The sequence below is a fragment of the Nymphalis io genome, chromosome 20, assembly GCF_905147045.1.
Source record: "Nymphalis io chromosome 20, ilAglIoxx1.1, whole genome shotgun sequence".
In the NCBI taxonomy this organism is placed as follows: Eukaryota; Metazoa; Arthropoda; class Insecta; order Lepidoptera; family Nymphalidae; genus Nymphalis; species Nymphalis io.
Genome location: NC_065907.1, coordinates 7,562,541 through 7,587,341, shown reverse-complemented (window position 1 = coordinate 7,587,341; position 24,801 = coordinate 7,562,541). Strand labels below are relative to the sequence as shown.

At 32.3% G+C, this 24,801-nt stretch overlaps 2 protein-coding genes across 4 annotated transcripts in view; one reads left to right on the top strand and one right to left on the bottom strand.

The window, feature by feature from the left end:
• The first annotated feature begins 2,403 nt into the window (after positions 1 to 2,403).
• On the top strand, positions 2,404 to 9,347 carry LOC126776428 (uncharacterized). The gene is made up of 6 exons (XM_050498945.1): positions 2,404 to 2,506; positions 2,703 to 2,971; positions 3,339 to 3,406; positions 4,675 to 4,794; positions 5,682 to 5,732; positions 6,359 to 9,347. Exons 2-6 carry the CDS (start codon positions 2,785 to 2,787, stop codon positions 6,443 to 6,445), a joined length of 513 nt encoding a protein of 170 aa, XP_050354902.1. The 5' UTR covers positions 2,404 to 2,506; positions 2,703 to 2,784; the 3' UTR covers positions 6,446 to 9,347.
• Positions 9,348 to 13,500: 4,153 nt separating this feature from the next.
• LOC126776318 (protein trachealess) overlaps positions 13,501 to 24,801 on the bottom strand; it is a 59,050-nt gene continuing 47,749 nt past the window's right edge. For 2 of the 3 annotated variants that reach the window (XM_050498753.1, XM_050498755.1), the window contains exons 6-10: positions 24,602 to 24,726; positions 22,015 to 22,208; positions 21,445 to 21,554; positions 16,313 to 16,460; positions 13,501 to 16,096 (exon numbers count right to left, since the gene is read on the bottom strand). In XM_050498753.1, the coding sequence (XP_050354710.1) occupies positions 14,893 to 16,096; positions 16,313 to 16,460; positions 21,445 to 21,554; positions 22,015 to 22,208; positions 24,602 to 24,726 (1,781 nt within the window). In that variant the 3' untranslated portion in view covers positions 13,501 to 14,892. The remainder of the gene's footprint in view (positions 16,097 to 16,312; positions 16,461 to 21,444; positions 21,555 to 22,014; positions 22,209 to 24,601; positions 24,727 to 24,801) is intronic. The other variant, XM_050498754.1, reaches the window with a different exon arrangement.

Here is a 24,801-nt window from a genome sequence, read left to right as displayed (position 1 = left end):
AGATGTTTTAAGTTAAAATAGCCATCCTACTTAATTATATTCGGTATAAAATAGTAACCCATATAGTCTGTGATTAAATTATATTTATTATATTTATTTACTAATTTTTATATATTTTTTAAATACACCATAACCTACCTACTCTTTATAACACGCAATTTTATAAACAGTCTGTCGGAAAGCATATTTCATTAATTTAACTACGAATTAGCTTAAAAACTTTAATCAACGTACTTCACCGTGGTTATGAGATGACGACCATTTTGTTAGGTATAATATGATTTGCTTATGTTTCAAAACAATAGGGATTGAAGTTCAGAAGCAATATGAATAGCTCTAGTCCAGTAAATTAAGATCGTATGTCGCTTCGTTAAGTCACTACAAGTTTATAAGGAAAAAGTAATACATTGCTCATCTCTGCCATTGGGGCTGATGATATTTCAAATCATTCTAATATTGCGCTCGAGGGCTCTGAGTAAGTCTTACGTTAGTTGTAAATAAGTTACAAAATAATATTCTAGTTTAATTAAGTGATTTGCTGATGGTTCTTTCATTTGGTCAATTATATATCTCTGAACACGAAAATAACTCAGGGAGGCAGTATACCAACTGATTAAGAATTGTAAAAATTTGATCTATATTATGTATGTATATATAATTGATATTTTCTAGACGTAGATTTTATTTTTGACAAGAGAGTTGATTTCTTCAAAAAAAATTATCAGTATAATATATTCAAATTTGTCGGTCTTACAAAATAAAATAAAATATTATCTAAATATTGTATTAATTTCCCTTTGTTTACTTACGGGCTAAAATGTCGCATCCTCAATTTCTAACAAAAAATGTTTTCTGTCTTTAGATATGAGATCCTTTGTGTTTTATTTATTTTGGTGTCATATTTGGTACAGTTCTGCACGGTGTTTTTGTTATTTACGGTGTTTTTTATTTTTTTATTACTAAAAAAGCCGAGATATTAGAGGTAGAGGTAGAGGTAGCTAGCATTTAGAGGTAGCTTTCGTTTCGCTGCTTCTAAGTGTTGGAACGATATCCCACCTCCGATTAAGAACAGTACGTCTCAAAATAAGTTTAAGGCACAATGCAAGCAATGGCTTCTATATATGCAAAAGACGCAATGTGTCTGGACAAATGTGTGTAACTAAACTTCAATATTTAATTGGTACTTTGATTGTAATTAATTAAAACATATATCTCTATTTGTTTAAACATTTTAAATATTATTATTATTATTTTATTTTCATTTTTTATTCAATAAGAAATATTTTCCTTTTTCTAGAATTTAACAAAAAAAAAACCTCACTGTTTTAGAAATGCTTGCATGTTTTCTTTTATTTTAGCCTATTGGGCGTGTTATAACGTTGTATTAACTTTTATTATTTAAGTTATTTAATCTTCTTTTACCTTTTACTGCACTGAATGTAGCGTTTGTGTTGGCAGCATATGTACAAGGCGTAGACTGAAAAGCAGCCTAGCTGAGACTACGAACTTTTCACCAAATTATGAAATATGATATTATTAACTCTTTTTTTATGGTTTTGTACCTTAATTTTTGTCTTTGTTTCTTTTTGGTGAATAAAGTTATTTTATTATTTTTATTATTATTATTATATCCCAGTGGTTAGAACTCGTGAATCTAAACCGATGATCGTGGGTTCAAGCCCGGACAGGCACCACTGAATTTTCATGTGCTTAATCTGTGTTAATAATTCATCTCGTGCGGTGAAGTAAAACATCAATGGAAAACCTGCATGTGTCTAATTACACTGAAATTCTGCCACGAATGTATTTTACCAACACTTTGTTACAAGCCAATTAATTTGTTAATTCTGAAAGCATTAAAATTCATCAAAATTTTAAATTATTATCTACATTACCCGCATTGGAGCAGCGTTTTGGATTAAGCACCAAACCTTCTGTTCAAAAAAGGAGAGGAGGCCTCAGTCTCAGGAGCAGATATTATCAATTGTCTCGCTCGTGGTAGTCCTATTAGTCTGTGTCAAGCAACACAGACTAGTATTCGAACTAAAAACGTCCCAAATTGAGACGTATTTCAGTCTTCAATTAAAAATTATCATGAAACCTACATGCCTTATCATGAAACCTACATGCCTTATCCTGTAGGGTAATATATTGATAATTTTTAATATGATTATTATTAACTAATTGAATGTCAACATTATTCAGTCTTATTTAAAATTATTTTAGTACCTATCAATCACTGTCTATCATCATATTTATTGTCACATATACATACAACAATTTCGTCTATGTTTGTATATTTTTTGTTTCGTATAATGTCGCGCTTTGCTTGCTACCATTTAAAATTACCATTATACAAAAACTTCTCTTATGGCTACATATTTAATTTTTATCTGTGCGCGATGCTAGTCTACTTCAACAGGTTATGTCAACTGTGTGATGTGTCAGAAAACAAAATTGTCAACAACGTATTTGTATAATTCAAACGTTTGATTCTATTTTAAAGGTATTTTCTATGTGTTAGTTAAACCACATATAATAAATTATACGTTGCTTTAAATTCTAACAAACAATGTTGACTAACATTGTTATATCTCTTTAATGTACAAATAGCAGCCGAAAGTAACTGAAATTGCTTATTGACTAGGTGTGGCATAAATTCCCCCAACGAATTTCTAACATACTTATGTTATTGTTTATAGGTTTTAGGACAGTCAAGAATATAACAGTTTTGAATAGATAAAAGTGTATTCAGCAAACGAATTATATTATTAATTTTTAAGAATGCCAGTATTAGAATCTTGTTGGTCGCCATGTATTTGGTCTTCAACTGTGAAGAGCGGGACAAGAGCGGTTGCTGTTTACACCGCGGCAATGAGTATAATTCTCATAATATTTATTGCATATCAAATGGATGGTGGTGATTCTACACAGCTATGGAATCCTCTATTTGAGGCTGATGTGCGAGGGTGTAAGTCAAAACTTCGATTTGTAACTTTAGGGTTATGTTCTTATTGTGGATTGCAACAAACTTTTTTGTGAATTGAAGTGATTAGTAATTAGAGCAGAAAACATATCTCTAATTGAATTAAATGAGATTTGTATTGTATTTTGTTTTAATGAAAGACTAAAATGACTAGTTATAAATTTCATAAATAGTATTAAACTCAATCAAGAGCTATACACAGACTCATTTATATTATATTCATTATAAACAATCTACTTCATGAAAATGAGTAAAAATGGATTTAGTGCACCCATGAGCATTCCATTCAAATCTTAAGCAGTTTTGAGGTGGTTGTATAATTTTAATATCAATTTACTTCTTCTATTTTCAGCCCTACAAGTATTTGGAACCATTTTCATCATAATATTGGTTGTGTTTATTGTGTCTTCGATATTAATGGTAAGAAATATAATCTGATATAAATATTTAAAGCTAGCTCATTCATTCACCTTTAGATCTAATATAAAAAGCCAATTGCATAAATTAACCTGGATAGACATAGAGAGCCCGTTGGTGTGGTTGGTAGCTTGCCTTTCACGCCGAAGGTTGTGGGTTCGATTCCCACCCAGGACAGATATTTGTGTGCATGAACATGTTTGTTTGTCCTGAGTCTGGGTGTAATTATCTATATAAGTATGTATTTACAAAAGAAAAATAGTATATGTAGTATATCAGTTGTCTAGTTTCCATAGCACAAGCTCTGCTTAGTTTGGGATCAGATGGCTGTGTGTACAAAATGTCCCATGATATTATTATTATTATTATCATATTATACATAGATATATGTAGATATTCCAGGACAATCTTTTCTTTGTTGCCATCACTATAAATGTTACTTTTCATGAGATTAATTCTCCATTACAATAAATATGATATTATGTAGATGGTCCTTATATTATTATTCTTCTTGGTAGTAGGGCTTTGTGCAAGTCGTCTGGGTAGGTACCACCCACTCATCAGATATTCAAATACATTTGTTGCAAATAGGTACAACCCCCTAATAATAGGGATTATATTGTTAACATTAAAGAAAAACATAGAATTAGTGTACTACATTTAAAAGCTAATTTTTCATACTTTTTACACATTCTTATACTTGAATAATTCAGAAGCTTGCAACTTCGTACTGATATATAACATAAATATAATAAGTATTTTACCATCGTCCAGAAGAAGCATCATTCTTACACATTAGCTTGTGTGAGGCAACATTTGTATTTTAACCGAATAATATACCCTCTGGATATTACTTCAGTCACATAGAAAGGGTTACCGTACCGTAACAGCCTGTGAATGTCCCACTGCTGGGCTAAAGGCCTCCTCTCCTCTTTTTGAGGAGAAGGTTTGGAGCTTATTCCACCACGCTGCTCCAATGCGGGTTGGTAGAATTCACATGTGGCAGAACTTCAGTGAAATTAGACACATGCAGGTTTCCTCACGATGTTTTCCTTCACCGTAAAGCACGAGATGAATTATAATCACAAATTAAGCACATGAAAATTCAGTGGTGCTTGCCCGGGTTTGAACCAACGATCATCGGTTAAGATTCACGCGTTCTTACCACAGGGCCATCTCGGCTTGTTAGAAAGGGTTAATGCAGTATAAATAGTTGGAAGTTCTTTGAGATATGTAGACTATGTGATTAGAATTTTTTTTTTTTATTTTAGGTAGTTGGCGTTAACATATGGATGCGAGGGTTAATGCTACCATGGATGATTACAATGGGCTTAATCATAGTCTTCCAGTTATTATTTGGCTTGTGGCTCATCGGAGGATACTATATTTATGTGAGTTTAATGGATATTTTATGTAATATAGAAAACCTACCTTTGAGTTAATGGTCTTTAAGTATCCTACTGCTGTGCTGTGCCTTTTATCCTTTTGGAAGGAGGTTTTAGGCTTATTCCACTGCACCATGCGGGATACATATGTGGCAGCTTTTCATGTCACACATGTAATTTTCCAGAAAATATTTTCTTTCACCGTTGAGTGTAAATTAAGTATATACCCAAATTAGGTACATGGAAATTCAATGATACTTGTAAAGGCTGACATTTGTAAATTTTTAATTTATTTCATTTGAATATTTGAGTTAATATTTTTCTACAAATGGAGGAGTTTCCGTGCATCGTAGCGTAGTCAAGTTTTCTGTGATAGAAAATTTAATACCCGAAATTGAGGTAGCTTTTTCTGGTATTTGCTCATGGGCAGGTTAAGTTTTAAGTATTTAGACTGATATTTTTAAAACCTCTATATATTTTTTCTTGTCTGAGCCAGCATTTGTTTTCACACCATTCTTCTATGTATAGAATTCACGAAATTAATAATGTTTATCAAAATGTAAATGCAAAACTGTATGGTTATTTTAATTTATAACATAATAAATATAACAAGTTACCTTACGATAAGTGGCCATCATCGCTTACAGACACTGGGCCAGAGTAATTAGTACACAATTAAATGGACACCTTGTGCTGTAAATGATGCCGCAAACCACAATATCTAATTTGTTTTGTTCTTTGTCCCTGTAAGTACAATGGCTCACACAACAGTAATGCTATGTATTGTTGTTTGGTGGTGGAATAACTGGTTAGTGGGTGGTACCCACCCAATAATCCTTGTACGAAACCTTACCACTGGTAAAAATTATAATATTTTTATCTCACAATTTCAGCTTGATGCTACTTTTGCTGCATTTCTTGACTTCTTATGGATGGCATACAATGTAAGTACCCATTATCTGTTCCTTATATAATTAAGATAAGATCTTTTAAATCTGTGACAGATTATCTGTGTTTAATAAAATATATTTTTTAATTAAATTCGGTAAAACTTAAAAATAATAAAATATAATAAAACAGGTCCAAAAAGCTTTAAGAAGTAAAAGAAAACATTTGTATCATCTTATCTTATTATCTTTAGTTATATTTAAGTTTTACTTTATTGACTTAGCAATCCCCCTACACAACGACTCATAGATATGTCCAGCTGTTACTTCATAGCTTATGTACTTCAAACACCTGAACAATCTTTCTTTAAGGGGAAGAGGCTTAAAATAATCGAATAATTTATTAAATATATAGTAAATATTTTAAATTTGTTAATTGAAAATTCAATATATTAATGCTTGAAATTGCTTGTTGCGAACAAGGTAGGTACACCTACCAAGTGTAGGTGTTAGCATAAATAGCAAAATTATAAAAAAGAATTTACTTATCGTTTTCATAAAAAGGCACGCAATTATGATAATTCTAATTGTTCTACTCCCTGCTCTAATCACTTAAAACGTCACTACAGTTACTTCTGATAAGCACGTCCTAATATTATTAAAAGTTTTTACTCTCATTTCAGATTTATTGCTGGTTATGCGTGTTATCGCAGTATCAAATAATATTGGACATGCAGTCACCGAACATAGAAATTTTAGTTGAATACTAATAGTGTTATTTAATCGAGTGAACTGCAAAACATCAAAGGTTGTACCAAGTCTCCAAATGTATGTAAGCATTGTTTTTAAATATGCAGGTCACAAAATAATAACTAGACAGCAAATAACATTAAACTAAAAATTTTTTACTTAAGCATTTGTTTGTTAAAATTCATTTAAAACTATGAACTTATTCAATGTTTATTTTATTAAAATCTCTTGATGCTTGTAATGATTATTAAGTAAACAATGATATATAGAGGTGTAAAAAAATATTATGACCAATCAAATTTAATTAATGATAGTGTAGTAGCTTATGTTAGAATTAATGTGTTCGACTTTAACAAAGATCCTTAAATATTAGTAGTATATTAGTTATAATAACATTATATATGATTGTTATTAAATGGCAACACTAATACATCAAATAAAATTTGGATAAACGTAATTCATGATTTGCAATTTTTGGTGCAAAGAACATTCCAGTGAATATAACATTACAACATACCTTTAATATAAATATGATAGCTGAACTAATTGATAAATAAAAAACCTTAGTTGAATACAAATGCAATTTAGTTGTATTCTATCTGTATTTTCTATTTCTGAGATTTCATTGCGTACGATGTGTCTCAAACAATGGTAGCAAGAGTCGATTAGAGGTAAATTTTACACAAGGCCCAGACAATGTTTATGGTATTGGAACACCAATCCTGCAAGAAAATTCCAAAGGAAGGCAAAGCAACTCAAAGTTAAATTAAACTAAACATACTTGAAGTTTCACTTAACAGATGTTGATCTATCAAAATTAAAATATACTTTATTCAAGGAGGCTCTAGCGAGCACATTTGTTTATCATTTTACAAAATTAAGCTACCATAACAGCCTGTAAATGTCCCACTACTGGGCTAAGGCCTCCTCTCTCTTTTTGAGGAGAAGGTTTGGAGCTTATTTCACCATGCTGCTCCAATGCGAGTTGATGGAATACACATGTGGCAGAATTTCAGTTAAATTCGTCACATGCAGCTACCATTGACTTGGAATGTAGATTCTACCGAGTAGAAACTGAGACAATTCTGACTGAATCTCTTGCCGGATGCAAGTGATTCAGTAGTGTTGAGGGGTCGTGTGTTTTGGTTTGACAAATTTTATTTGATGATTAATGACCAAGTTTACTGGACATCTCACTGGAAATATTAAATATAATTCATGATGTGTTTGACCTTTTAGTATTAAAAATATTCATGTAAAAGTAGCTAAATTTTGACTGTTTAATATCGTTACAAAGAAATAGATTCATTTTAATGTATACTAAAGATAAGATAAAAGACAGTAATATTATAAAAAGTATGCTTTGAATCTGATGATTTATTGTATAGTAATAAATCTGACTGAATGCTTTTCTTGTCTTAGTTGGTCATGACCTGTGAACCAAATAATCTACGTTACAAAATAAAATAATCAGTTGATTGTTAAAGCGCAATATGGATATAAAAGTTTTTTTTTTTTAATTAAGTCTAGCACAAAATTACAATAATTATTGTTGAGTTGATTGATTGATTGGTTTTATTAGAAATAGTGTTCAATATAATCGACAGCATTAATTAGTGTAAAATACATATATTTTATTGTAAGTAATCAATGAAATCAATGTATTTTTGTAATAAATTATGTAATCGTAATTATATATATTAAAATATTGTCAAAGTAGATTAAGTTTAAAGTGCCTGATAGCAATGTATATCCGATTCCAATAGCATGAGTAAAAATAAATAAACGGCTTTGATCCTGAATTTACATGACGTCATTGCTCGAGAAATATAATCTGTGGCGTTTATGAGATTTGTGAAAAAAGTATTTATGTCTATTATAAATAAAGATATATTAATCAAGAATCGTTCGTAATAATATAATATTTTGACTTTGACTATCAAATCTCATGGAATATTGAAATCTATGTTTTGTTTATCTTTACTTGTACTGCCATTGGAATGTAGTATAGATGCGATTGTTACGTTTTTTAATAGTTATGGCATTTTACTATTAGTTATGTATAAGTGCAATTATATGAAAAACCTCCGTCCATTTTTCTGACTTTATTTTTTAATTACAATTAAATTTGTCTAGCATTTACTATTATATATTATTGTTAATGTAATAGCTGGTTCACATTGCTATATCTATTGTAATATATTTCCATATATAACCATACAAATTTACTTGATTTTGTCTTTAAAGGCTGATGGTTATTATATTGGAAAATGGTTCGTTTTGCTCATTAAGTGATTCAGATACTACTATTGGCTTGTTAAATACTTAGTATGTCTTTGAATAACGGTTAATGTATGAATAAAACTGGTGTACTGGTGTTAGGGCTTAGTGCAAGCTCGTCTGGGGAGGTATCACCCACTCATCAGACATTCTACCGCAAAACAGCAGAACTTGGTATTGTTGTGTTCCGGTTTGAAGGGTGAGTGAGCAGTTACAGGCACAAGGGTTGGTGGCGCATTGGCGATGTAAGCGATGGGTAACATTTCTTACAATGCCAATGTCTATGGGTGTTGGTGACCACTTAACATCAGGTGGACCATGTTCTCGTACGCCTACTATACGATACTTTAAAAAAAAACTTGTAATGAATATAGTATAGAGATATTATCTGCCATAAATTTACCAATACAATTGAAAATTGTCAATGTCAATAAGATGAATTAGGGTTTTATCTGTATGAACAGTTATTAATATATACTTGTATTGCAACAATCAAGCAGCGCAGACAGCAACAAAAGGGTTCGACTTGATGCGAACCAGCTCTAATATATAAGTATTACTATGTTATATATATAAAATGTTCATATTGAAATATTGAATGTTTGAATCTCAATTGTATTAAAGTTTTCCTTAATAAATTAATTTTGCCTTTATATTTCCACCGATAAAATTGTATATGATATTTTGTATCAGATGTTTCTTATTATTTAATAAAAGGGATATTTTATATAAATTTGTGTTTTAAATATAGCTTGTGAGATTTTTGAAGAGTATCTTATATATAATAAAATATTATAATTAATGTGTAGTATAGACGAAGGTGTAGCTAAATGAGCCGGTTGGTAGATACTTGCCTTTCGCGCCGAAGGTTGTGGGTTCGATTCCCACCCAGGACAGAAATTTGTGTGCATGAACATGTCTGTTTGTCCTGAGTCTGGGTGTAATTATCTATAAGTATGTATTTACAAAATAAAAGTAGTTTATGTAGTATATCAGTTGTCTGGTTTCCATAGCACAAGCTCTGCTTAATTTGGGATCACATGGCCGTGTGTGAGTAATGTCCCAGGATATTATTATTATTAAGTAATAATTATTTACATGCAAAGTAATAGCTGATAGTTTATGACAACAACAAGCAGTAACAATATAAAGTAACAGTCACTGCTGGGCTAAGGCCTCTTCTTCAGTTTTAAGGAGAAAGTTAAAAACTTATTTCAACATGCGGCTTCAATGCATGTAGGTGGAATACACATATGGCAGAATTTCAGTGAAATTAGACACATGCAGGTTTCCTCACGATGTTTTCCTTCACCGTCAAACACGAGATGAATTATAAACACAAATTAAGCACATGAAAATTCAGTGGTTCTTGCCCGAGTTTGAACCCACGATCATCGGTTAAGATTCACGCGTTCTAACCACAAGGCTATCTCGGCTCTTAATAACAATATATTAATTATTTTTCTTCATGAATATATTAATTTAACATCCAACAATTAAATACTTGTTATCTATATACATACAAATAATAAAAATGTAGTGATCGCTGTCTGTACATGGAAGAGATATGTGTCTATTATCGGGGGTCTTTATCAACGCAATAGAACCCAAAACATTGATTGTTTTCTAACAATTCTTTTTTGTCTTTTTGTCTGTGCGTTTGTGCGCGCATATCTTAGGAACGGCTTAACTGATTTGGTTGCGGTTTCACTAATGTATTATGGCAAATGTCACTTAAAATTTACTGTTTGTTTTATTTTAAAAAGTTATGTCAAATTAAAGAATCATGTCGAATATTTATTCGGTAAAAATGCTATAAAATAACTGTTCAGTTGAATTCGCTGAAACTTAAGCTATCTATAAATGATAGTCTGTAAGATTATGATGATTGAAAGTTAAAGTTAAAAAATGGAAAGTTTCAGAGACATAAGTCTTCTAATGTAAGTGGAGCTCAATATGATTAATCATATAGGGTTATATAATAGGGTTCAGCTTATGCTGGACAATCGCCGGTTAAACTTGCCCACGCATATATGTAAAGCGTGCCGACTGCCGCGCAGTTACATGCAGCGAAAACAGATATGTCGGAGACGCACGGCGCTCACTGCTAACAAGAATCTGGTAAACCTCTGTATTCGTTTTGTTAGGATAGTGGTTTATTAAAAAACTATATATATTACATCGGTAATATATATGTAAAAAAATATAACAATATATATAATACACATTTCTTTTGTTACTACGTCTAACTAGCTAAAGTAAAGGATAAATGTTATATGGAAGTCTGCGATGTTAAAGTAAGAAGGTTTCCCCGAAAGCGGATGACTCCAATCCTGGTAAAAAATGGACAGTTTCAGAGATTATTATGTAAGTTGAGCTCAGATAAATATGATCAATATGTAATGCGCGCCGACTGCCACGCTGTTACATACAACGAACGCAAGCATGTTATGAATAGTCGTTTTTATAAAGATGGCTCTTTGTTACAGTTTTGACATATTTCAACAGGTAATTGAGTAGGTTGTTTGAAAATACTGATACTTAAATATTAGGTCCTTACATATGAAATTAGCGTTTTGTCGTACTGACCACTTTGATCTGAAATATCTCCTCTTTGGTTAAGAATTCCAAATTCAAATTTATAAATTCCTTTAGCTGGTACATTTGATTTTTGAAAACAGTCATTCATTTGTTTTTTTTTTTCACATAATTTTTTTCTTTGGCGTCGCTTAATACCGCACAATGGAAAACATGAAATATTGGTATATTTACGAGAACGAGTTCTACCGTGGCACCAGTGCTACAGAAACAGCTCGAAGGATTAATGATGCGTACGGCGCTGGTGTCGCAAAAGAAAGCATGGTACGTTTTTGGTTTCAACGTTTTCGTTCTGGAAATTTCGACCTTCAGAACCAACCCCGTGGACGCCCGGAGACCAAAGTGGAAAATGAAGAATTAAAGGCTATTGTGGAAGCGGATCCATCACAAAGCACTTCAGAGATAGCTGCAGGCTTCGGGGTAAGTGATAAAAATGTAATATCCACTTGAAGCAAATCGAGAAAGTAAAAAAACTTGAACGATGTGTACCTCATGAATTGAGTGAATCGAACTTGCAAACACGCGTCGACTGCTGTGTTACTTTGCTGAACCGACACAATAATTAAGGGATTTTAAATGGAAATGCCGAGATGGCCCAGTGGTTAGAACGCGTGAATCTTATCCGATGATCGTGGGTTCAAACCCGGGCAAGCACCACTGTATTTTCATGTGCTTAATTTGTGATTATAATTCATCTCGTGCTTAACGGTGAAGGAAAACATCGTGAGGAAACCTGCATGTGTCTAATTTCATTGAAATTCTGCCACATGTGTATTCTACCAACCCGCATTGGAGCAGCGTGGTGGAATAAGCTCCACAACCTTCACCTCAAAAGGGAGAGGAGGCCTTAGCCCAGCAGTGGGACATTCACAGGCTGTTACTGTACTGTTACTGTAAATGGAATCATTACTTGTGATAAAAATTGGATACTGAAAGATAATCGGAAGCGCTCGTCGCAACGGCTGAACCCTGGAGACCCAACCAAATCCTGCCCTAAACGAAAATTGACTCAGAAAAAGTTACTTGTGAGTGTTTGGTGGACTAGCGCCGGTGTCGTTCACTACAGCTTTCTATAATCTGGCCAAACGATTACGGAAGATATCTATTGACAGCAACTGCAAACCATGAAGGAAGAACTAGCTGCTAAACAAACGAGATTGGTCAATCGTTCTAGGCCACTGCTGCTTCACGACAACGCAAGACCACACACTGCACAACAAACAACCACTAAGTTAGATGAGCTACAACTGGAATGTCTGCGATATCCACCGTACTCCCCGGACCTTGCTCCAACAGATTACCATTTTTACCGGAATTTGGACAACTTCTTACAAGGAAAAAAATTCAACTCCGATGCGGCAGTCCAAACCGCCTTCAAAGAGTTCATTGATTCTCGCCGCCATGGTTTTTTTAGTAAAGGGATCAATGAACTACCTATGAGATGGCAAAAGTGCATAGATAACAACGATGCATACTTTGATTAATTAAATATATTTTACAAAAAAAAAAAACACTTTATATTCCTCCCGTACAAAACGCCAATTTCATATGTAAGGACCTAATATTTGTTTTCGGTTTGTAAATAACTTTGTGAGTTAAAGATTAGATAGGTATTTCCTTTCGTCGCCGCATATATTTTTTCTCGTTATTTTGTTAAATTTATACTTGGTTAGTTGACAATAAGTACTTATTTAAAAAAAAAAACAGATTTACGTTTTAGTTTTAAAAGGACACAATATCCTGTGAAGGTATCGTTTGCAGTTACACTAAATAAAGCACAGGGAAATACATTCAAGTTTGTCGGAATAGATTTAAGGAATGATGTTTTTCTCAAGCCCAATTGTATGCTGCTCTATCTAGACCCGGTTGCGGCAAAAACCAATAAATACTAATATCCCACGAAAATAAAATAAAAATGTTATATATATTGAAATATTATGTCTGCTCTTTGTGATTTTTTTTAAGTTGTACGCGGGTGAAGCCACTAGCATAGCTAGTTAGTATTAATTCATATTTTATTATATAATATATATAATAATTAATAATTTACATTAAATTGTTTTGAGCGAACGCCGAACTTGTCAGCTACTTATAAATTTTTCATAAATAAGAAGTGCTACGAAATAAGACTATTTCGCGGCAGACAGCAACTTGTAATGTTTTCTGAAGTGCAAAATAAAACCAGTAAATTGAAAATTCTTAATATTTTAATGGAGATTTCGTTCACGTTATCGTTAAAAATAAAAATCAGTTCATAAAAGTGTTTTAACATAACAAATAATTTCGATACAAGCCTATACCCAATTATTATTTTAATTACAACTTTATTACAATTTTAAAGATTATCTTAGATTACGATACGATAACGAAGCCTTTAAATCATAATGAACAACTTTTCCTCTCATATTGCACAATAAAATAGCATAAATATATATAATTTTTTCATTATAAAATGACATAAAAAATTTAATTTGCATAAAAATAGACTAAAAATAATACACTGGAATGGACATGAGTATTTAATTGTCATGCGTGAGTCCTTAAAATAAAATAAAGTAATACTTTATGGAATGTCAACATTTCAAAGGAAATCGTTTGTTTTTAAATTGATGTTACAAAAGAAATACAGGAGACGAATTCGAATTACACTTTATCTAAAAACGTACAACTAAGATTCCGTACTTTGTTTTTGCTTCGTTGGTTTACCTTCCAACAGTAACCAGTTGCTTTACTGGCATAGTCATAGAGAGGCTTCGATATAAATTCTATACATATATATATATATATATCATGTATGTGTGTATATATACATATACATATATATACTTTTTATATTATTCGCGAATTCTAGAAAATAGTTGTAGTACGGATTACAATTAAAAAAATCTACTTAAATTCTACAAAATAAAACGTGTAACAGAATTCTCTGAGCATTTTCGAGAAACAAAAAAAAATCCTGTCATAACTAAAAAACGACATATTTACATTGAAATCTTATTTCGTATAATAAAATATTATACAATACTTAATCTATAATTTACAAGGTTATTCAATACATCGCCTAAGTACAATGTCTAACTATTTTACAATAATTTACAAAGCTTATTTTAAAACATTAAAGTGATATGCAATAAGCTATAGATATAGCTTGCGGGTAAAAATAATCCGCTATTTTATTCGCACTAACAAAATACTGTTTTGGCTCAAATTTTACCGCCATTAAAATTACACACGACGCCATCTTGTGACCATAGGGTATAGACAATTTAACAAATTTATTTAAAACATAGTTTTTTATTAATTTCAAATATTTTTATGTGTTGTATTATTTTTTTTTGGCACAGGCATGTTTTAAAAATAAACATGTTAATAATTTGTGAGTATTTCATAAATTCTTCTTTGTACGATTCAAATGATACTTTAATATCGAATTGAAATTCAAATTAAGTTCCATTTTCAAAACAGAAAAAATAACAAACCACGCTTAAAAACAGTAACAATAAATAAACAAGTATCGAACGTACAAATCAACGCTATAAGGAAAATTCCTTTGAATATTTCAAAACTTTCGTCACTAACGTAAACATGGCTATGAGCTGGTGGAATACCAATTAGTATTCGGTGGCGCGGACTTGTCTACTGGTTGGTGCGAGTGAGACGCATGCGCTGAATGCGCTTGAGGATGATAGAGATGGAAAGAGGATGGAGGATGAAAGAACTGTGATTGGTCCAATGAGGATGCGTAGTCCAAAGCACCGGGGACTGCCGAATATGCCTGAGGCTTCAACGGCAACGGAGCCTCTCCTAAATACGGATGCCTTAACGCTTCGGAATAAGCACTATTATCGTAAGGCAAGGCATACTGTTGCTTGTCTCTCGGCGACACTGACCCCGGCGGCGTCATTGCTGAATGATAATCTGCATATCCTCCATAGGCCAAGGAACCTATATCTGTACCTTTGTGACCTAATTGTTCACCGTATCCAGAACCTTCGCTCCCAGGTGGTGTTGGCAAGGGTCCTGATTGACCATCGCTAGAATAATATCCCGTTCTGCCATCTCCTAAGAAATTACTTCTAATAACGCTTTCTCGGTTCGCGTAAAGTTGTCTTAGCAATGCTGAAGCTGGTGTTGACGTATGATTACCTGGTATTTGACGATTTAGATGGTTTAAGTGGTGATTCTGGGTGCCAATCCATTGTATGGTCGATTTTTGTTGCTGCTGTTTCAATAGTGCATCGGTGGAAAAATCAGTCGGCCGATGCGCTATTTCCTTTCCATCCAACGCTACCGATGGCAAATGTTTGGACATAGCATTTTCTAGATCTCTAACGGATGTAGCGTCGGTACTTTCTGGAAGCGCTAAATTTGTTTTGTTCATATCGCGGTCGGCGGGTGATATGGCGGCCCCGGGATTAGAGGAACTCTTTCGTCTCTCTTCTTCCTTCTCCGCTTCGTCTTCGCAATCTGTTGTATGTTTTCGTTTCTTCAGTCTTCTAGCTGGCATTGGGGAGGTTCTCTCTTGGTTTGTGTGGAGTGGTATGGGTTGTGTGTCGTTTAGTCTTGTTAAATGTGTGACGTCAGACGTTTGTGGAGCAGTTGAAGCGGAATCATTATTGGTGGGTGCTTCGGTTCTCTCTGCGGTGTGCCGCTGCGGGGGTGGGGGAGCTCCGGGCGTGTCAGCATCTGGGGGGCCATTTTCTGGATCACCCGTGGTTTCTTCGCGCTTTACTCCTTGTACGCTTTCTTCTAGCTGACAACAGTCCATCACAGTGTTTGGATACTCACGTCCGCTGAAAAGTAAAAATTATCTTTAATACTTGTCTTTCTACAATCTTATAAAACTTTAACAAAATATAGAAAAACTGAAATAGTGTTTATAAATTCAAATAATAATAGATTAAAATTGTAATATTACTTTTTAATTGTTATCTTTATTAAAAAAAATTAGCTAATGTTAGATCCTCCTCCTAACATTCTTTTCTACAGAGTGCAATACTCTTTCTTACCTTATAACATAATTAACGCAAATAATGTTCTGCTCTTCGGCGTTCTTTGAGGAGCAGACAACTGTGGCGCATGTCTGCATCCACGTGTAGCCTCCCAGCTTGTTCATCAGTCTGTAGTAATGTGTCAGCACTTGACCTTTGTTCATTACTGTAAGAAAATTATATATTTCATGAGCATTTTGTCACGGACACATAAGCCACTGAAATTATATGAAATTTATATAAATCTATCTGTGTTTTTGTCTGACAGAAGGCCTGTTTAGTGCGAGATAATATAGCGTGAATGGTTGGCTGAGGCGTGATGATCGTTTTAGTTTTATTATACTGATTGCTGGTACCACTACTATTAAAAGAATTTTTTTCATAAAACACCACCCTTTTTAACCTTTAGCCAATTGGCCTCTCAAATGTCTGAGAGATTTTATCAGCCTGATACCGAATCCCATTGTTACTTTTTCTATTCTCCATCAGAATTTAGTATCCGTTGACGACTATCGATGTTTTGAAAAGTTGTGACGGTGTACATCATAAAATTCTAAATATTTTAGGGTATTTGTTATTATGGCTACAAATTAAAAATTTAAACATCATAAAAACCACCAAGTAATTATTACTTCACTTTCCATGGACGGTTAATATTAATCAGACGAAAGTCACTCAGTATGACGAATTAAGCAAAATATGCATATTTAAATAATTTTATTTACATACAAATAATAACGATTAATCATATAATTCAACCGCCATAATTATATTTATTGTAACTAAATCAGGACAGATACTCATAATCGCGACCTTGAATTAGCGACTTAAATCATTTGATGACGATCGCATAGAACAATAATGATTTTTATATAACGTGCGTTATCATCAGACACGACAGTCTTGAGACAACATCGCGATGATTTTGATAAGAAAAAAAAAACATATGGAAAACTGTTTCAGATAAAATTGAACTATCTGTACCTACCAAACAGCTCGACAGCTGCGTGGTGGAATAACCTCTAAAAACCTTTTCTAAATTGGCAGTGAACTTAGATTTTTCAATATTTTTTTGTTTTAATATTTACACAGTACAGTACAGTACGGTAATAGCCTGTGAATGTCCCACTGCTGGGCTATGGCCTCCTGAATTTAATATTTACTCATTTTAAATCAATAGGTATTTTAGTTAAACATTCATATGTGACATTCTAAGAGCTTTTCTTTAAAACTTAAAGTCTTGCGTGTGTACTAATCAAAAGTTGCATTATATTCCATACATACAAAAGACAAAGTGTTCGACATGTGTATTGTGTACGTGAATCATTAAGACAAACATGTTTTTTGGTTTTGTTGTTTTATTGTTTATTGTTGTTTAATTTACAATACGCTTGGCTCCGCGCCAAAACTTAGGCGTCATTTGTTAATAGTAACTTATTGTTGTGGTAAATTGTTATGGGTTTGATTTTGTTTTTAGTTTATCGATTATTGAGATGGCTTAGTGGATAGGACTCATGGTTCTTTATTACACCTTTTCAACCTTTATTTAACTGTCTATCTAATGTATTTACTGTTGGTTTTTCAAAATAGATAAAATAAAACAAATAAAATTAAAGGTCCCGGGGTTTAAATATAATAAATTCTGGATTTTTTTGTTTTTGTTTTGGTTATTTGACAAAACAAGCAAAATCTACCAATCGATATATAAATATTATAAATAAATAAAAAATAATTAATTTCCTCTCACAAATTCAAAATGTAATACGTTTAAGGTTATGACAATCTTTTGCGTGTGAAACCAATTTTATTTAAAAGTCTTACCCCTCCATAACTAGAAATTACAATAAGAGATTTTTAATAATATAAGTATACATTATTGTTATACAATAATGAATGGGTAAGTAGAGCTTAAAAATAAGTAAGCTATCTCGTCCACGGCGGCAAATCTCAAAGAAAATTAACCAACTGCGCAGGACATAGGTATTTTAGTGCACAAGTGTGGACGCAAACACACGCAACCTCAGAAGGGCGGCAATCCGACACGACCGGAAGGAACTTTGTTTTAACTAGGATCTAGGACTAAGTTTTATATGTACAATGTACATGTATAGTAAGATATGATACTTTGTATTGATAAAAATAGGATAGATGCTGCTATTGTTCTACTTATAATTTTAAAAGATTTTAAACAAAACTTTAATATCATACTCTTTCAAAATAATTTCAATTTAACTCTGCTAAGAAACTTGGCTCGGTTATTTTTATTTTCAAATGTGTATGAGCAATTATAATATTTAAAAATCGATAATTATATTATTTCAAATATGAGCTAATATGGTTGTGTAACGAAAAAATTAATCGTATTTGTGTTAAATCGAGTATCCTTATCGATTCAAACGATTGTTTTCGATGATTCGTCCACCCATGACCCAATAAGAGTGAAATCAATCGACAATAATGTCGTAACGCCACTTCGTATTCAGTGTGTGCGAATAGAAATTCATGTCAAGACAAGCCTTCAAGGTAGCAGGAAAATTTATTACTGATCTCCTTTAAAAAGTTTCAACTTGTAAATTCAAATTAATATTAACGATAAACTTTCTAATTTAGTCGCATAGTTGTATTAATTAAACTTAATATATAATAATAATTAAGAAACGAGATGGTGCTGTCAATTTTGGATATGCACCATAATTTTCAACGGAGAAGGAAATCATAGTGATATCTGCATATGTCGCAGTGTAGCAGCGTAGTGGAATAAGCTAAATATCAAAGAAAAGGTATTTGCCTAACAGTGGGGCATTTATGGGCTGTTACGTCACTTACTAATAGTAAGGTTTGAGCATTTTCTTGTCATATAAAAAAAAAGTTAAAACCAGTCTGAGAAAAAAGTCAATATATCTGATCTGATATTATACTTATTTTTATAATAACTAACAAGCCTACAAATATTTAAACTAATAAATGAAACCTCTTTTCTCATTTTTATAATAAAAAATAAAAAATGCCTATTTCGGGACTTCATGAGGGCTGATACTTATATTATTATGTTCTTGAAGACACCTATGACATAGACAATAAATGTTAAAACCAAATCATTTGTCAAGAACGAATTAATTATTATTATATACCTATAGTATTACGTATAAAAAAATATCCTTATAACTCCATGTTTAGTTAGAAGAACCTTCAATCACACATATATTTCTCTTGATTAACTCATCGTACGCTTCCTTATATACAAAAGCGGAAAATATATAACCAAATAAAGTCCTCCGTCCGTATGTATGTGATATCATTATTTTTCCACGTATCCGTCAGAATACAATTTAGGCCTAGCGCCATACCCGACTGTTTGTGATTTGAATAATAATATCCTAGCATCATTTCGTTTCCTTTCCACAGACTTCGACGTGGGAAATGTCGGCTCTTAATGCTTCTTGAGCCTTTATCCATTTCTTAGGAATGTTATAAAGCTGTAGACATTTTATATTTTTTAGTAATAATTCGTCATTTTATACAATTGTCATAACTCATCACATCAAAACATTTTTATTTATTTACATACTTTTACTATTGTTATTGTAACCCCGGTTCGGAATGTTGATAATCGGGAGTGATTTATTATTATATCGAAAAGAATCGGAAAGACAATCGTCGATTACTCTTTTATAAAAATATACAAAATTGATGATTGATTTGATGAAAGTATATAAAGTTACAACTAATTATTTCTACATGAAACACAGCAACAACTCAATCAATACTTTGTTGTCAGATATTCCTATATAAACTGAAACGAAATAATAGAACATGACGCTATAAGAATATGACGGTTAAAGTAAAACCTTGCATTCTACATTCTTGTGTAGAATTCGGTTTATCGTGCTTCTGAAACCTAAGGCCAATTTATATGAAACTTATGTTTATGCTACTGTTGGTAGGGATTTTTGGAAGCCCTGCCTTTGCCCTTGCATTGCCCTTCTGGGTATCGCCTACTCATCAGCTAGCCTACCGCTAAATATAATACCTCTAAATACTTTGTATTACTGTATTCCAATTTGAAGAGCGACAAAGCATCTAATTACAGGAACAAGGGATGGGTCTTAGGTGCCATGATTGGTGGCGTATTTACAGCGTATTTATTATAGCGCTAATGTCAATGCAATTGGTGACTACTTGATTGATGATCACTTGCTTTGTTTTACTACAAATAGCAATGTAATATTTCGTTGGACGTAATGTCAACTTAATTAAATAGAGTTGTATTTATTGCCTATGTTAATGATGTAAATCTAAATGAAGCAATTTTATACATTGCGTAGGTATATTGTGTTTCAAAAATCACGAAATCAATTGCCAACTTATGTAACCATACACAAAACAAGATGGCCGCCGATTAAATCGAATCACGGAGCATCGACGTCATTTAGTAACTTTTTCACTACAGCCGTTGATAGCTTTACGAGACCATTAATTTGAATTTAAAATGCACAATATACAGATGCCGGTCAAATGTGGACATTTCTGGTGTAGAATAACAATTGTATGAATTAACATACAACACCGGGTGTTTGCTAGAAAGCGGGTAATTTGGTTACAACCGTACACGCGAATGGGATTCATGATTCTGATATAAGTGTATAATATTAAAGTATGTGTGGTAATAAAATTAGAAGATTATGGCTAAAACTTCCGTCACGGAGCGATGGCAGAATTTTAAGTTGTAGACATGTTAAATTATTATTAGTTTTAAATACATCATTGTAAAGATATTTATTGGCATTACGTTGGGAAATTCTTAAATATAATTAAGCTCCAGAGCAACTTTCGGCAACAGCGATAAATCTTAAGGCTGTGTACAAGATTGTGTATTTATAGTGAGCGATTAATAAAAGGCCATCGGACTTTCCGAAAACAAATTATTAAAAAAAAAGATATTATATATATTATTAAAAGTAAAGAGTATAAAATGTTTATTAATTATAACATGGAACCTTAACGTGCCACGGAGAGCACGTTATTTCCACAACCGCAAGGTTAAGATCTCATTCAAAATCTTATTATTCAATCACCTCGCAAAAAAGCAGCATCACTCAAAAAAAGCTTAGTTATGTAATCTATGAAATATATTATAAAGAGTTACTTACAATCAACATGACATTTTCTAAGTTTATTCGCATCTTCGCCGTGACATAGAGCATATAGATTTTTCCCTGTAAGTTCTTCAGCTGTATATCCCAGCAGCTCTGACACCCTGCTGATATACACAAAACATATCATTAATATTACGATACGTGCAAAATTTAATTTAATTCAATAATAGATTAATTTCAATACGTAGATGTAAAACGCCTGAAGCTATCAACTTTAAGGTATTTTAAATGCGAATAAGAATGTATTGGTTACAGAAGATTCAAATATTTAACATAATTATATCGTATTTATTTATTTGTAAAACACTTACAGCATACATATAAAACATTGAAAAAAATGAATTTATAAAACAATAATAGTATATCTAATATGCATGTTAATTACAAGTGTACATAGGCATTTCCAAATTCGAAGTAATGAAATTAAAATTAAAAGTAACAAAATTTTATCAGTAATTTATAGAAATGTCAAAATAAAATTATCAATTAATGTCATTTTTATATTTCAATACAGTTCAACAATTACTTTTGATTGGATGTCTATAAGTTATGTATTTGTAATACCTGGGCTCGCAATGCGCTATTCGAAAGTCAAAGCCGATCCTCGTGACAAACATATCGGACTCCAATCTGATTTCGTGGACCGACGGCGGTGGCAGTGCTATAGCCAACGCCACCATACCCAATAGCGCTGGAGGAGTCTTGCGACTATGTGAAAATGTATACTGCGGTCGCAGGCGGCAAAGCATCAGTACTACCTAAAACAAAGAAAAGAGTTTTTATTATGGTAAAAGAAAAAAAATGGATATCGGTTTGTGGAATTCGTTGACTTTGTAGATACAACTAGAAAGGGAGCATAAAATTGATAATACAGTACAAATATACTTCATTATGTATATACCTATAATGGGAGGAAAAAAACCTAAAGAAAAATTAGTATATAGTGTTGGACACCTAGATTATTTGAATAGTTAATGTAGTGTTCAGATGTAATTATATCTTAATAATCTTAGCTAAGACTTTTCAAATTTAAGATTAAATGCGAAACTTGGTTTACAAAGAAAACAAACTTTCAGTGATTTCGAACAGAATCAGAGAGGTTTAAGTCACGTATACAAATTCCCAGGTAACTCCTAAAGTTAAGAAGGATGAACTAATTTGAAATTTTCGCAATAAACGCTTCGCCTGTGGCACAAAAGCCATATAGAGGGTTACAAACGATTTTCTCTAATTGCTCTGTCGATATTTACGAATTGTATGAGCAATTTAGATGTAGATAAATACGAATTATGGCTTTAATTCACAAAGTACTAATCTCGAGATGTATAATTTATTCTACCATGAATTTGATTGCTTATGGAAACAGAACTGAATTTAAGTAAAGATGTAGTTGAAGACGAAATAACTAATATTCACTTAAAAGACTTAAGCTCGTCTAAAAGTAAAATTATGGTTTGACAAAAGATAACAAGACAATAAGAAGACATCCTAAAACTGATAAATAAACGAGACATAACCACCGGAAACAATCTATTAAAGACAGTTTAACCAACCTAGTACGTTATTCGCAAGTCGCTAGAGATATAATCACATTTTATGTTCTAACACCGAGTTAAGGCAAAAATTATGGACCACAATTCGCCCTGAGGCACCCCACGCCGAGCAATAACTCTAACAATAATATTTGTGATGCAAGCCGGATAAAACCCGTGCGAAATTATTTAAGTGTAATAAAATGGTAAATCGTTTATTTATACGAATAAACGATTTGATTTTTCAATGTTTTAAGCCATTTTCATTGTTTGAAAGGTAAAGGTAAAGTGCTATTTCTGGCTGGTTTACATGGTAAAATCGCCATTACAAACTCGTAGGAGATTCACTATAAGCTTACATGTTTTGAAATTAAAACTAAATATATAAATTGTTAATGAAATACTTTTGGGATCATGAACACAGTAGATTTAATTAATGATAATTAACATTGGATGATTAACACAAAACAAACGAACAAAATAATTATTTCTGATTTATTATAAAATGTTGTAATTCTGTAATATATCATGAAATTTTGTTCCAAATGCTGTCAAAACTATCATAAATATATAAATAACTGATTTGAATTATATAAAGTGATGTTTGGTAGAACAATAAAAACGGCACTTGGCGTTACGACGTATAAGCGTTGGGTGATAACGGCTGTGAACGGACGGACAAATCACTAACCGCACACTATGACCAATTGAAATAATCATATTTCATTAAATGATTTCAAATTATTTGATGCGACGTGGACAGCGTAAATTTTTTTTAAACAATTGTTATTGAAAGCAATAAGCTTACTGATGACGTACGCGATGTGATGTGACTTATCTAAGATTTAAAACGACAAAATAAGTCAGACGTAAAAAATGAAGAGAACACACATCGTTACAATATCCTTCAACTAGGTTTCGATCATCCATTACAAGAGAAACAAAGCTAGAAGGTAATAGATTGGTTTTTAATGAAAACAAATATTATTGTCTGTTCCAAATCCTAACACAATGAAAAGTGTTTCTTCGTGTCAGATACCCACCCGCCAGTTACCACCCTCTCCGTTTCTCGTATCACGGTCCTTGCTTCTTCCAACCTAGATCGAAAATGAAAATTCAGCTTCCATTTAATTCTCATATTAGATAAGAAAAATGTCCACATATTTTCGTACCGTTACAGAAATCAACTTGTTAAAATCAAAATCTAATCATTCGTCAAGTGAGCTCTTGCGAGTACAAGCAAGTTTTAAAGTCATGTTACTAGACTAAAATGTAATATACCACTAGTTCGCAATGTAGATTCTACGGAGAAGAAATAATACTCTGAAAGTTCAATTGACTATTTTCATACGTTTTTGAAATTAGGATCATTACTGCTGGATACCAGGTACCAAAATTGATTAGATTAGCAAGAGATTTTAGAACTCTAAAAAAAGCTAATTTAAATTTAAATATAGGTGTGATTACTCGTATTTGTATGTGTTTTAGCTGTTTCAACTGTACTTCAAGTAAAAACATTCTATATTTAAATCTTTTTTAACTTATTTGTCACTTTTTATATTTTCAATAAGACTACTTATATAATCATCACATTAAAGAGTGTATATTTGTATTCTTACCCTGTAACCAGAGGATTTGAAGTGGCAACCCCTCTTCGTCAGGGTGCTTTTCATTCGTATGCAGAAAGCCCTGTCCATCCCTCGGTACAGCGACCCACTCGCCGCCAGGCTCATTTGTGCTGACACTGTGAACAATATTTTATATAAGTAAAAACTTTCTTACCTATTAAACATGAGTAATTACAATGTTCAATTAAAGT